We start from the raw sequence: 15178 nt of genomic DNA, 5'->3' as shown, positions 1-15178 counted from the left end.
TTTCATTCTTTCAGAGTGCAATTTGGGGACTGAATCACTGGAGTTGAGTTTGCAAGTTAAACACAGACATGATGTGACATCACCAGATATCTGCCAGGGCGTGTCAGCTATGGGGGTGACCTTTCTCTCCCTTCCTTGCAAGGGAGGGAGAGATGGAAATCTAAGAATAGATATCATTGCCTTTCTGGGACTCTCTCCTTGCAGACTGGGGAACTGCGGCCTCACAGCCACTGACTGCCAGGATCTGGCCTCGGCTCTCACCAAGAACCAGAGCTTGACACACCTGTACCTGTCAGGAAACAGCCTGGGGAGTGAAGGCATGAATCTGCTGTGTCGAGCCGTGAAACTTCCCAACTGTGGTCTACAGAGGCTGATGTGAGTCCAACTCGCTGCCCTGCGAGGATTCGTAGCTTTATTACAAAGAGCAGAAAGCAGTGGGGAACGTGGAAATTGTCAGGACGAAGGGACCTGATAAGTGCCACATCCTGCCCCTCCTGATAGCTTCTATATTTCATCCTTCCGTGGAAAATTCCACCTCCGCCTCTGTGTTTTCTTACAGTGGGAAGTCCTCATTTATCCAAATACAGCCGATTCTCATTACTTGTGGCAGTTGTGTTCTGTAAAGTTGCTGTGAATACTGAATTAGCAAATGCTGAATTAGCGAATACTGAACCATTGCACCTACGGGAATACAGGGTTAGGTTCCCGGGAGCCTCTGGTCACATTTTTTAAAATTTATTTTATTCAAGTATAGTTGATTTATATTGTTGTGTTAATATCTGGTGTATAGCAAAGTGATTCAGTTATACATATATATATTCTTTTTCATTATGGTTTATCACAGGATATTGAATATAGTTCCCTGTGCTCTACAGTAGGACCTTGTTGTTTATCCATCCTATAGATAATAGCTTACATCTGCTAATCCCAAACTCCCAATCCATCCCTCCCCCAGCCTCCCTCCCCCTTGGCAAGCACAAGTCTGTTCTCTATGTCTGTGTGTCTGTCTCTGTTTCATAGATAAGTTCACTTGTGTCACATTTTCTTCAACCAATCAATACATAACCTTGTTTTGTGTGTTTCTTTTTAAAGACACTTTATTTAATGCATATTATTGATTCATTAACATTGAACTCACAGCCAACAGCACTAGATCTCATCCCTGAAGAAAGCTTATGTGATACATTTGTTTTCTCCATAAAACACATCCCAGCCTTCTTACCCTCAGGACACTAGACAGCACCTTAGCACTATCCTTGGGGGCCATTTTAAACAATGAAGTCACCACCAACAACAAAAAACCCCACAAAAATGCAAAACATCGTGGCATTAACTGGACTGTGAAAAGGATGCCTGTTTATGGTGTGACAGCTGAAAAATTCCAACCTCAGCTAGGAGCATGTGCAACCGACAACTCAAATTTTTCTCTGCTGTGCACATTATTGATTTGCAAATATCGGTTTTTGGGGACACCAATGTTAGCAAGGAGGCGGATTCAGGAATGCAGAGTCCACGAATAATGAGGCTTGACCATTTATTAAGCACCTACGTTGGGCAAACACTCTTGGTTGCTAGGGACAGAGATGAGAGGCAGATGTGGTCCCTATGTTTACATAGGTTAGATTCTGGCAGGGGAGTGTTGGATTAGAGCTGAGATTTTTCAGTACTTCCCTGGCGGTCCAGTGGTTAAGACTCTGTACTTCCAATGCAGGGTGCACTGGTTTGATCCCCAGTCAAGGAACTAAGATCCCACGTGACGTGTGGCCAAAAAAAAAAAGAGAGATGAGATTTTTAGACGAGGGTACTGGTGATGTAGGATCATTAGCCACAAAGTGTGTGTGACACACACACATATCTGGGGGTGCTGTGTACTCTAGCTATTTTACAGTAGGTGTAGGTGTCCCTGTCACTGTTTTAAATACTGCCCCCTCGTGTTGCCAGACTCTTCTATCAGAAATCTTTGGTTTGACGGTAAGAATGTGAGACTGTTAGCCCTGCTCAGTGCCGACAACCAGCTCTGCCATTTCACCTTTGACCCATTAGTCCACCAACAACGTCACATGAGGGGAAAATATTCGTGCATTAATGGTATACCTGTAGCCAGAAATTCTGTTGAAGAATATAACTTTGATTCATATGTCTACCTTATGACGAGTTCTAAGGTTCCCCAGTGAGTAAGTATGCGGAGATAGCAGTGTAGAGAGACTAGTGAGCACCACCCGCTCGCCAAGATGTCCGTGTCCTAATCCCCGGAACTTATGAATATGATACCTTACATGGTAAAAAGGACTTTGCAGTGTGATTAAGTTAAGAATCCTGAGGGACTTCCCTGGCGGTCCAGTGGTCAGGACTCCGTGCTTCCACTGCAGGGGGCACGGGTTCGATCCCCGGTCAGGGAACTAAGATCCCTCAAGACGTGTGGTGCAGCCAAAGTAAAAATAAAATAGAATAGAACAAAAGAGCAAAAGAAAAAATTTTTAAAAAGAATCTTGAGATGGGAAGATTCTCCTAGATTATCTGGGTGGTCCCCATGTAATCACACATGTCCTTCAGAGGAAAGAAGGAGGTAGGAGACTCACAGGTGGAGGGGTGATAACAGAGTGATACAGTTGCTGGCTGGAGACCAAGATCTAAGGCATGGGGGCAGCTTCTAAAAGCTGGAAAAGGCAAGGGAACAGATTCTCTCCAGAAGGAACACAGCCCTGCTGACACCTTGATTTCCAGACCAGTGAGACCCTGACCTCCAAAACCGTAAGATAACATAGGTGTGTTTTTGAAACACTAAGTTTGTGGCCATTTGTTACAGCAGCCATAGGAAGCGAATGCGTTGAGTATGGAGGAAAATTTTAAAAAGATGGATCTTGAGTAGCATCCAGCACGTGCACTGTGCCAGGTGTTCCACGGTCATCCCATCCCTGACACCCACAGGAGGAGAAGACTGAGGCCGAGGGAAGTTGCTCACGTGAGGTCACACTGAGGAACATGTATGACCGTCCTCTTTCCCTGTGTGTGCCCTGCAGACTAAACGCATGCAACCTGGATGTGGCTGGCTGTGGCTTTCTTGCATTTGCACTCATGGGCAACAGACATCTGACGCATCTGAGCCTTAGCATGAACCCCTTGGAAGATGACGGGATGAACCTTCTGTGTGAGGTCATGATGGAGCCGTCTTGTCTCCTCCAGGACCTTGAGTAAGTTTCCCTGGTTGTTGGGGATCAACTCTACCATCTGGGGGCCTGAGGTTCTAGAATGTCAAGAGCGATAGTACCACAAATTAGTTCTAGGGTCAACTGAGGCTCATTCTTTCCAGTGGACACTCTGGGTAAGTTGATGTGTTGACACTGCAGTGAGTATGGGAAGGAAAGAGAAAGTATTCTGAACGGGAGCCCCGTGGAAGGATCTATGGGATTCTAGGACACGCTTGATCTCTAAAACCTCTTTACTTTTCAGAACATCTTGCACCAGGTTAATCTTCAGCTATTCATTCTGTATGTGGGGGGGAGGGGGAGGGGGGTAGCTGTCTATCTCTCAATCCCTTTTCTCTCTGGGGCTCAAATTTCTTCACCCCTATTGGAACATTTTTATATACTAGGAGTATTCCATCACTAAACCAACTAGAAAAAATTAAAGGACCTCAATGAACAGAAATAAATCTCTAAGCTTGAAACCAAGCAATAATCACTCAATATTTCAGTTAATGTCTCCCGGATGCATAAGCAGCATTGAATGTGTCACAAAGAAAGGATCCTAGCAGTTTCCACTCAGGTATTCTTACCATGTGGCAGGCATGTGGCTCTCAATATTTCTGCAGTTCCCCCACCAATCATACACCAGGGGGAACTAAAACTCCCAAGGAACATAAACCTTGCTTGGGTCTCACATTCTGTCCTTGAGGATAAGCAAATCATAATAGTAAGTGAAGCATGATATGGTATTCCATTTAATGGTGCATAATAACTTTTAAAACCCCCCAAAGCTGGGACTTCCCTGGCGATCCAGTGGTTACGACTTTGTGCTTCCACTGCAGGGGGTATGGGTTCAATCCCTGGTCAGGGAACTAGGATCCCACATGCCAAGTGGTGTGGCCAAAAAATAAAAAAATAAAATTTTAATAAATAAAATCCCCAAAAGCTGGACACTGGGCTTATGTCCAGTGTTTTAGTCATGGGTACCTTATCAAACTCTGTGTGCTTGATAGCCTTTTCTTATGATCGATTACAAAGGTAGAGTTAGTGGACCAAAAAGTGGGACCACTTTGAGAGCCTTCCCTCCCCAAAAATAAACAAATGAAAGGAATTGGATAGAGATCATAGTACACAAACCTCTGAGTAGCCCTCAAGTATTAATTCTTCTATTTCTTTTCATGGAATTGGCATTTTGAGCCCTAGTGCTGCATGGTATAGAAAATTCAGCTTAGTCCATTGGAGATGCCATTTCTTTGGGGTTGCACTTAAGTGCTGGGAGATTTTCTGGTCTTCACCATCACCATCGGTCCATACTGGCCTCTAAGACTTGATCATTCCCACCTGGTCTTCACAAGTGAGTCCTTCCTTGTTCTTTTTTCTTTTTCTTTTTCTTAATTTATTTTTGGCTGCATTGGGTCTTCGTTGCTGCGTGCGGGCTTCCTCTAGTTGTTGCGAGTGGGGACTACTCTTCTTTGCTTTGTGCAGGCTTCTCATTGCGGTGGCTTCTCTTGTTGCGGAGCACGGGCTCTAGGTACATGGGCTTCAGTAGTTGTGGTGCGCGGGCTTCAGTAGTTGTGGCGTGCAGGCTTCAGTAGTTGTGGCTCATGGGCTTAGTTGCTCCACGGCATGTGGGATCCTCCCAGACCAGGGATCAAACCCGTGTCCCCTGCATTGGCAGGTGGATTCTTAACCACTGTGCCACCAGGGAAGCCCTCCTTCCTCGTTCTTGATGTGAATGCCTCATGGAGATGGACCCAGTGGGATCATTCTGTGCTGAGCACACTAAGTTGATGATGTGAGACTCTGGAGCTGTTTCTGTCATGTCTCTTCAGATGACTCATATAGTCACTACTGAAGGGGCCATTTCCACCCTCTCTCACTCCTCCTGGGAACAGACACACAAGACCCCTTCTCCTTTTGGATCCCAAACCCTACCTAGTGTTTCAGTGACTTCTATCATCTTTTCTGTCCCTCTCAGGGCTCTGTCCCTTTGTCAGAGGCTCTACCAATTTCTACGCATGCTTTTTTTCCGTCTCTCTCCCTGCCTTCCACCAGGGAGAATGTTTATCTCATCTTCAGGTGAAAAGAATGCTCTGATAGCTCATTTCTTTGTCTGAAGATGCCTCCAGTCTCTTCGAAAACTTTCCCCACCCTCTCCTATTATATGTCTCTTGAGATGATAAACTGTCCTAAGCTGTTCACAGGGATGGACAGAAAGATCGCCAGTTAGGAAGGAACAAGGGGAATCTCTACTAATGTTTCTGAACCTTATCCCACTGTGGTGCTCTCCTCAAAAGGTACAGATATTGTCCCTCTCTCTAAATCTCGCTCAATAATCTCCATCTCTCTCTCTTCATCTCAACCTCTCTCTCTCTCTCCCTCTCTCTCTCCATCTTTCTATATCTATTCATCTCTCTGTCTTCATCTCTCTCTCTCCATCTCTCTCTCTCTCTCTCTCTCTCTCTCACGCTCTCTCTCCCCCACCCACCCCCACTTCCCTCCTCTTGCAGATTGGTAAAGTGCCGTCTCACTGCCGCTTGCTGCAAGAATCTGTCCTATGTCATCACAAGAAGTCAACACCTGAAGAGCCTGGATCTAGCCGCCAATGCCCTGGGTGACCACGGGATTGCAGCGCTGTGTGAGGGATTGAAACAGAAGAATTCTCTGAGGAGACTTGGGTACGTTCCTGGGATCCTCTTTGAGGGCTGGGCACAGAGTGAAGGGGACCCAAACGTTAAGTCGCTTGAACAAAGACCGTGTTCTGATTTTCACAATTCCATCAAATTAGACAGCATACAACCATGGCAGACTAACAGACTGAGGCACAAATTCCAACTGGGCTCCTTTATATGGATGAATTAAATAGCCAACGCTTGAGAACAGGGTCTGGAGGTAGTGAGAACTAAATAGATGCATCTTTACTGGAAAACCCATGTGTGCTGAGCACAGTGCCAAATGGTGGAGGTATGGACATGTATAGATCATGGAGTGGCTGCATTTACGGTCTAGTGAGAAAGGTGGACCAAAGAGCAAATGATGACATGGCTGGTTCTCAAACCCTAGTAAGCATCACAATCACCCCAGAGGCTTGTTTAAAACAGTGTGCCAGTACATACAATGGAATATTACTCAGCCATAAAAAAAGAATGAAATAGTGCCATTTGCTGCAACATGGATGGACCTAGAGATGGTCATACTAAGTGAAGGAATTCAGACAGAGACAGACAAATACCATATGATATGGCTTATATGTGGAATCTAAAAAAAAGGATACAAATGAACTTATGAAAAAGAAACAGACTCACATAGAAAACAAACATCGTTACTAAAGGGGAAACATGGCGGGCAGGGATAAATTACGAGTTTGGGATTAACATATACACACTAATATATATATATATATATATAAAAAATAACCAACAAGGACCTACTGTACAGCACAGGGAATGCTACTCAATATTCTGTAATAACCTATATGGGAAAAGAATCTGAAAAAGAATGGATATATATATATATAATATATATATATACACAATTGAATCTCTGCTGTACACCTGAAACTAACACAACATTGTGTCAATAAATCAACAATACAATGTAAAATAAAAAATTTTAAAAAAAAGGACTGAAGCACTGATACATGCTACAATGTGGATGAACCTTGAAGACATTAGGCTAAAGTGAAATAAGCCAAATACAAAAGGTCACATGTTGTATGATTCCATTTCTATGAAATATCCAGAATGGGCAAATCCATAAAGACAGAAAGTAGATTACAGGCAGACCTCATTTTATTGTTCTTCCCAGATACTGTGTTTTTCACAAATGGAAGGTTTGTGGCAACCCTGCATCAAGCAAGTCTATCAGTGCCATTTTTCCAACATTTTCTCACTTTGTGTCTCTGTCACATTTTGGTGATTCTCCCAATGTTTCCGACTTTTTCATTTTTATTATATTTGTGATGGTGATCTGTGAGCAATGAGCTTTTTTTACTTTCTAATTTTTTTTAACTGAAATATAGTTCATTTACAATGTTGTGTTAGTTTCAGGTATACAGCAAAGTGATTCAGTTATACATTATATATATAATTATTTTTCAGATTCTTTTCCCGTATAGGTTATTACAGGATATTGAGCATATTCCCTGCGCTACACAGTAGGTCCTTGTTGGTTACCTATTTTACATACAGTAGCTTGTATCTGTTAATTCCAGATTGGTGAACTTTGATGACTTGATGAAGGCTCAGAAGATTAACATTTTTTAGCAATAAAGTATTTTTTAATTAAAGTACACTGTTTTGGGACTTCCCTGGTGGTGCAGTGGTTAAGAATCTGCCTGCCAACGCAGGAGACATGGGTTCAATCCCTGGTCCGGGAAGATCCCACATGCCGTGGAGCACCTAAGCCTGCATGCCACAACTACTGAAGCCCGCGCACCTAGAGCCCATGCTCTGCAACAAGAGAAGCCACCACAATGAGAAGCTCGCGCACGGCAACAAAGAGCAGCCCCCGCTCACTGCAACTAGAGGAAGTCCACACATAGCAACAAAGACACAATGCAGCCAAAAATAAATAAATAAATAAATAAAGAAAGAAAGAAATTTTAAAAACTACATTGTTTCTACAAACAATAAATGCTGGAGAGGGTGTGGAGTAAAATGAACCCTCGTGCACTGCTGATGGGAATGTAAATTGATAAAGCCAGTATGGAGAACAGTATGGAGGTTCCTTAAAAAACTAAAAATAGAGCTACCATATGACCCAGCAATCCCACTCCTGGGCACATACCCAGAGAAAACTGTAATTCAAAGACACATGCACCCCAATGTTCATTGCAGCACTATTTACAATAGCCAGGACGTGGAAGCAACCTAAGTGTCCATCAACAGATGAATGGATAAAGAAGACGTGGCACATATATACAATGGAATATTACTCAGCCATAAAAAGAAATGAAATTGGGTCATTTGTAGAGATGTGGATGGACCTAGAGGCTGTCCTACAGACTGAAGTAAGTCATAAAGAGAAAACCAAATATCATATATTAACGCATGTATGTGGAATCTGAAAAAATTGGGAAGGTAGATTCTTAACCAGGGGACCACCAGGGAAGTCCTGCTGCTGATTTATTTTATACCTAGTTGTTTGTACCTCTTAATCCCCTACTTCTCTATTGCCCCTCCCCCACCACTGGTTTTTTTCTCTGTGTCTATGACTCTATTTCTGTTTTCTTCATTCATTCATTTTATTTTTTAGATTCCACATTTAAGTGAAAACATACAGTGTTTGTCTTTCTCTGTCTGACCTACTTCACTATGCATAATACACTCCAGGTTCACCCATGTTGCTGCAAGTGGCAAGATTTTGCTCTTTTTCATGGCTGAGTAGTATTCCGTTGTGGTATTTAATTTTGGCTGCATTGGGTCTTTGTTGCTGTGTGCAGGCTTTCTTTAGTTGTGGCAAGTGGGGGCTACTCTTCGTTGTGGTGTGCAGGCTTCTCATTGCGGTGGCTTCTTTTGTTGCGGAGCATGGGCTCTAGGCACGCAGGCTCAGTAGTTGTGGCTCGCGGGTTTCAGTAGTTGTGGCTCGCGGGCTCTAGAGCACAGGCTCAGTAGTTGTGGTGCACGGGCTTAGTTGCTCCATGGCATGTAGGATCTTCCTGGACTAGGGCTCGAACCCATGTCCCCTGTATTGGCTGGCGGATTCTCAACCACTGTGCCACCAGGGAAGCCCCCCGCTGTGATTTTAAAGTTGTGGTGGAAGTCAAACATGTGTTAAAGGAGGGATCCGGATCTTGGGGTCATTCCTTGGCTGTGCTGTGCTCTCTAAAGGTTGGAGACATGTGGACTGACCTCCAATGGCTGTGAGGCCCTCTCCTCTGCCCTCTCCTGCAATCAGCACCTGACCAGCCTAAACCTGATGCAGAACAATTTCGGTCCCAGAGGGATGACAAAGCTGTGTTTGGCCTTTGCACAACCCACATCTAATCTACAAACCATCGGGTAAGTCCCCGGCGATGTCTTCTGAAATACAAGCCTCCTTCTGCTACAGGCACACTAATTGGTGGAGAAGCAGTTGATCTGAGAAGTTGAGACCTTGTCTCATCAACCAGATCTTTATCCAACCGCTAAGTGCCCACCGTGTTCCAGGCACCGTCTGGGGTGCTGTGGATACAGGGTGGGTACCATGGGGTTTCCTCTGGAGATGGGTTTGGGGAGCGTGGAGGGATGACATACAAATAAAATGTTTATCTTCAAAAAAAACCCTAAAACTGGAAGTACCATAGGATCCAGCCATCCCGCTTGTGGGTATACACCCAACAAAATTGAAAGCAGGTTTTCAAAGAGATATTTGCACATCTGTGTACATAGCAGCATTATTCACAATAGCCAAGAGGTGGAAGCAACCCAGGTATCTACTGATGGGTGAATGGATAAATGACGTGTGGTCTGTCCATACCATAAAATATTATTCGGCCTAAAAAGGAAGGAAATTGACACATGCTACAACGTGGAAGAACCTTGAGGACATTATGCTTGGTGAAATAAGCCAGTAACAGAAAGACAAATACTACATGATACTACTTAGGTGAGGTCCCTAGATTCATCAGATCCACAGAGACAGAAAGTGGAACGGTGGGGGCCTGGGGAGCGGGAGACGGGGAGTTAGTGTTTAACGGGGACAGAGTTTCAGCTGGGGGAGATGAAAAGAGTTATAAGGATGGACAGTGCTGAAGGTTACACAACAGTGTGGATGGACTGAGTGCCACTGACCTGTACGATGAAAAATGGTTCCGATGGTAAAGGTTATGTGTATTTTCCCACCATTAAATGTTTTTAATGTTCAGGATTACTGCAGGTGGTAAACGCCAAGAAGGAAACAAAAGAGTAAGAGAGAGTGACCGGGTGTGGAATTAATTTTGACGATAGAAAAAGTATTTGCTTCTTAGCACCTCATGCTCAGGGCACCCCTGGAGGTGAAGAAGTACAGCTGTGATTGAGGGAAGTAAATACCTGACTGGAGAAACATAAAACTTGTGGCAGCACAGAAGGCCCCTTGTGGTTGATTGTGATGTATTTATATCAGTAGCAAACTTCCCGGTTGACTAACTGGTTTCTCCTGTGTGGTCCAGCGTACAGCAGGTGGATTTATCCAGGGGTCAAGTTTTGACTGATGGACGTCACCAGAAAGAACACGATGGCTGTGGTGTGAAATCTGAGGGGGAGGGTGGCTTGGAAAGCATGGCTCAGTGGATTTGGAGATCTTGATGCAGCCAAAGAGAACGGTTTCAGCGATCACTTCAGCGAGTGAGCTGAAAAGGCAGAAGGCTGTGTTGAAAAGGGGCATATTTGTGTCGGTGACTCACGAGGCAATGTAGCCTCTGATGAGATAAGCTTGTGATTTAGGGAACTTAGCAGTAAAGATGAGAAGAGGCAGACCTAGATTTTACTAATGGACCTTTCAGGAGGCTGTTTCCTTATCTGTCAAATGGGGACGATACCATGTGTCTATTTGAATACCTGTTTCTCTCTCCCAGAATATAAGCTTCATGATGGTGGGGATTTTGCCTTGTTCATCACTGTGCCTCTAAACCCTGTAACAGGACCTGGCACAAAGTCAGTTCTCAGGAAGGAGTTCTTGAATGGATGAATAACCATGTCTGCCTCTTCAGATAGCTATGAGGGACAGGTGCCTGTAAAAACTCAGTGTAGTGTCTGCCTTGTAAAGAGTTCCTTTACAAGGAGGGACTGACTTTCATTCTATGGGGAACACACTGTTTCTCCTCAAGAATACAAGAGGAGGGACTTCCCTGGCGATCCAGTGATTAAGACTCCGTGCTTCCAGTGCAGGGGATGGGGGTTTGATATCTGGCCAGGGAACTAATATCCCACATGCCGTGTGGTGTGGCCAAAAATTAAAAAAAAAAAAAGTGCAAGAGGAGGTTTCAGACCCTTGGTGGGGTGTCCAGGAATTCTGAGGAAGGGAGAAGCGTCAGAAGCAAATTCTCAGAGTAGTAAGTCCCCTTCTTGCTCCCCAGGCTGTGGAAATGGCAATACCCTGCTCGAATAAGAAGGCTTCTGGAGGAGCTAGAGCGACTCAAGCCGCACATTGTAATTGGTGACGGTTGGTATTCTTTTGCGGAAGATGACCGGTACTGGTGGAAAAGCTGAAGACGTAAAAACCCTCCCCACCCACACTCACTCTGATGGAGGAACTTTCTAGGGTCCAGCTGTGCCCAGGGGTTCCTTTTCAAAGATGGATAATGATTTCTGATTCTCATAAAGCCCTCATAGGTAGTGATTCTTGTGTGTCCACTTTAACTTGGTCATTGCATTTGCCTGAGGTAGGCTTGTGACCTTCGTGTCATAGGACCTCAGTATCTGTGAAATGTCTGTCCTACCAGAGGGCATGGAGAGAGAATCAAATAAACACTGAGCATTTGGAAAAAGCATCCAGTGGCCTTCTTTTTTTTTTGGCTGCGTTGGGTCTTCATTGCTGCATGTGGGGTTTCTCTTCTGGCGAGCGGGGGCTACTCTTCATTGTGGTGTGCGGGCTTCTCATTGTGGTGGCTTCTCTCGCTGCAGAGCACAGGCTCTAGGCATGCAGGCTTCAGTAGTTGCAGCACGTGGGCTCAGTAGTTGTGGCGCATGGGCTTAGTTGCTCCACGGCATGTGGGATATTCCTGGACCACAGATCGAACCCATGTCCCCTGCGTTGACAGGCAGATTCTTAAATACTGCACCGCCAGGGAAGTCCCTCCGGTGGCCTTTTTGATCAATGTGGGTGTGATTCCAGAGCAGAGGAGGGAGGACTTAGGTCCTTAAAAGTGCCCCCAAATTTTGATAACACAGGTCTGCTGGTTTTTTAAAGCACATATCTGAATTTCAAAGTGGGATGTGACTATCATTCAACCTCTGAGATATAAACACAAAGCTGAATTTATTGCTTAGTGTAGTAAAGAACAACTGGTCTACCACAGTCTCTCCCTCAAACCAACCCCAAGAGGTAGGTAATAGTTTCCCTATTTTACAGATAAGGAAACAGAGGCCGATGGATGTTGACATTTGTCTGTCTGGTGTCACAAAGTCAATTAGTAATCCAGAGAAAACTCTAATTGGAAAAGACATGTGCACCCCAATGTTCATAGCAGCACTATTAACAATAGCCAACACAGGGAGCAACGTAACTGTCCATCAACAGAGGAGAGGATAAAGATGTGGTACACGTATACACTGGAATATTACTCAGCCATAAGAAAGAATGAAATAATGTCATTTGCAGCTACATGGATTATCATACTAAATGAAGTAAATCAGAAGGAGAAAGACAAATACCATGTGGTATCACTTATATGTGGGGTCTAAAATATGATACATAGTTGCATGCACATTTCTTTTTATATTTGCGCCCCCCGGAAGGCAGAGCAAGAGGACAGGGAACATCTCCTGGAAGGCGACCGTTGGCAAATCCAGGGACATCGCCCTGACCTAGTACGTCTGGCCGCGGGGTGGGCACCCAGGGTGGGCACATGCTGCCTCCTGGATGACTCTGGGCTCTTGCATTGTCATTTTCTCCAGCTGGATCCTTTCCCCATGTCATGTGGTGTGGCACTCCCTTCTACCCACTCCTCACACTCTGCAGGTGGGTAATGTTGGGGATGTGTGTGGCGTGAAGCCATGTCAGGTCTGATCCTCTAAGCTACAAGTCACAGAATTCCTGACCTGAGGTCACTGAGTAGAAGTTCCCCAACTGGTGAGTTCAGTGAATTCAGCAGCCCCGGGAGGGCAGGATCTCAACCCACCTCCCTGCCATTCCCTTGAACCTCCCCTGGAGCTCACTAGGTGGCGGTAGAGCGTCATCCAGAAAGGACGGCTCACGCGTCCCCAGGGCAGGTGTTTCATCCTCAGCACTGTCGAACTTCGGGGCAGGATGATCCTTTGTGGCGGGCAAGGGGGCTCTCCTGTGCACGGTAGGGCATCGAGCAGCATCCCTGGCGTTTACCAACTAGATGCCAGGTGCACCCACCCACCCCCGGTCCTGAGAACTAAAAACGGCTCCAGACATCGCCAGACGCTACCTTTGGGGCACACTCACCGCCACCCGAGAACTGCCACTCTACGTTCAACAGAGAAGCCTCCCTCGGAAGCACCGCCACACCCCGCGGGACAGAACTGCTTCCCTGGCAAGCCCACATCGGCGTGTAATGCTGAGGGTGTGGCCACTTCTTGTTTCCCTCGTAGGAGGACAGCTGTTTCGTAGACCCAAAGGTATAGCTGCGTTATTCATAGCTGCCAAAACTTGGAAGCAACCAAGATGTCCTTCAGGAGGTGAGTGCATACAAGGCCTGGAGAGGGTAAGCGGCACCTGCTGGCAGAACAGGGATTTGAACCCTGGTTCCTCACCCCTGCGTTAGGTTCCTTCCCGGGACAGGAATTAGCTGTCAGTGACCAAGGACCAGGCACTTACAGACACTCCCAGGGATCCCTTGAGACAGTCGAGACAGGCAAGATCTTCTCTGCACAGAGGAGGAAGCCGAGGGTGAGAGGGATTAGCTCACTTGCCCAGAGTCACACAGCCTATATGCGGCACCGTGGAAACTGGCCCAGAATCTTTCTTGCCCCAGGGGTAGGGAGAGAATGACTCAACCCAAGCCCTTACTTCAACCCAAGGGACGGGGCACATCCCTTCCACCCACCAGGCACGACTCCTCCCTCCCTCCCTCCCTCCCTCCCCCACCTCCGGAAGCGCCCAAGGGCAGCGCTGGATGAGAGGGAAGGGACTGCGGGCAATGGGCAATGTGTTCTCAGCCTTTGTTTACCCAAGCCCGCTCTGGACAAACAACAGCGTCACCCCTCCCTCCTTTGGAGGGGTCTGAGATCTCAAACTGAACTGCCTCAACTAACTTCCAAGCGAGGCGATGGCCACTTGAGAACAGGGTTCTCTGACCTACGATCGCACCCAAGACGTTCTAATATATCCTCCTGGGGAGTCACGTCTCTGCCCACCAGATGGCCATCCGTGACCTTGGTTTTGAGCCCCTGGTTCACCAGGTGAGAACCTGAGGCCCTGAGGTGGGTGGGGGCAGGATCTGCTCAAGGGCAGCAAAGCACCAGGGGGAGATTCAGGGCTCAAGGTAGAAACCCCCCTTCCTCCTTCAGCTCCCCTTCTACTGGTAAACTCCTCTCTCTTTCTGCAGAGGTAAAAGGAACGTTGAGTCCAGCCACGGCTTTTGGCCAGGCTGGAAATACCCCCTGAAGATCCCGGGGATGTGGTCCCCAGGACTCCAGCTGAGGGTCCCAGGACACTGGAATTGGCATCACTGGGCCCCACCCTGAGGACTGACCTGCTAGCAGTCCTCAATGTCCCAGGACTGCTGCGATGATGCTGCAGGACCAGGTCCATCTGGCAAGTAGCACAGCGCCTAGAACACAAGAAACACCAGAAAGCAACTGCCCACCCTTGTCTTCCTGCCAGACCCCTGGCTGGCTCCTCCAGTGGGGCCCCGGGGGCAGGCAGGTATCCACCCACCCACCAGAGTCCATCTCCCGCCTCTAGGATAGTTTTGTTGCTAGGAAGCAGTGGCAGGCCAGGGACACTTCCAGCCTCCTCTGCAGTGACATGTGACCCCGTGACTGTCCCCTGCTCCCCCGATGGGATCTGAGCAGGGGGACACAGGTGCAACGTCCAGGCCAAGTCTTCCAAGAAGCTGGATGCAGGAAGGGGCTGCAGGGGCTGGGGGAGGACGCCCAGACGGGAGCATGGGCTCATTTACTGCGTGGGGGGAGGCTGCCCTCCACTGTGAGGTGAGGCACAGCCTGTGCAACTCCCACCTGCACCTCCAGACGGTGAGATTCCTTTCAAAAGCAGCAGTGGGTGGGCCTTACTCTGAACAACCGCCCCAGTTCCTCACAGGCCTGCCCATCCTCCAGCCTGGATACTTGACGGCCACTCCGCTGGGGCCCAGAACCCGCTGCAGGTGACCTGGCCGGTCA

At 46.9% G+C, this 15178-nt stretch overlaps 1 protein-coding gene across 1 annotated transcript in view; it reads left to right on the top strand.

The window, feature by feature from the left end:
- NLRP5 (NLR family pyrin domain containing 5) overlaps window positions 1–13063 on the top strand; it is a 30740-nt gene extending 17677 nt beyond the window's left edge. Inside the window, exons 7-11 of the mRNA XM_022584838.3 lie at window positions 205–375; window positions 3021–3191; window positions 5696–5863; window positions 9017–9187; window positions 11224–13063. Coding sequence (XP_022440546.1) covers window positions 205–375; window positions 3021–3191; window positions 5696–5863; window positions 9017–9187; window positions 11224–11356 — 814 coding nt within the window. The 3' untranslated portion in view covers window positions 11357–13063. The remainder of the gene's footprint in view (window positions 1–204; window positions 376–3020; window positions 3192–5695; window positions 5864–9016; window positions 9188–11223) is intronic.
- The last annotated feature ends 2115 nt before the right edge of the window (window positions 13064–15178 follow it).

This window comes from Delphinapterus leucas, chromosome 20 (genome assembly GCF_059928025.1).
Source record: "Delphinapterus leucas isolate spDelLeu-1000000601 "Yukka" chromosome 20, BTC_Dleu_Yukka2, whole genome shotgun sequence".
NCBI classification, from domain to species: Eukaryota; Metazoa; Chordata; class Mammalia; order Artiodactyla; family Monodontidae; genus Delphinapterus; species Delphinapterus leucas.
This window is presented reverse-complemented; position numbering and strand designations above follow the sequence as displayed.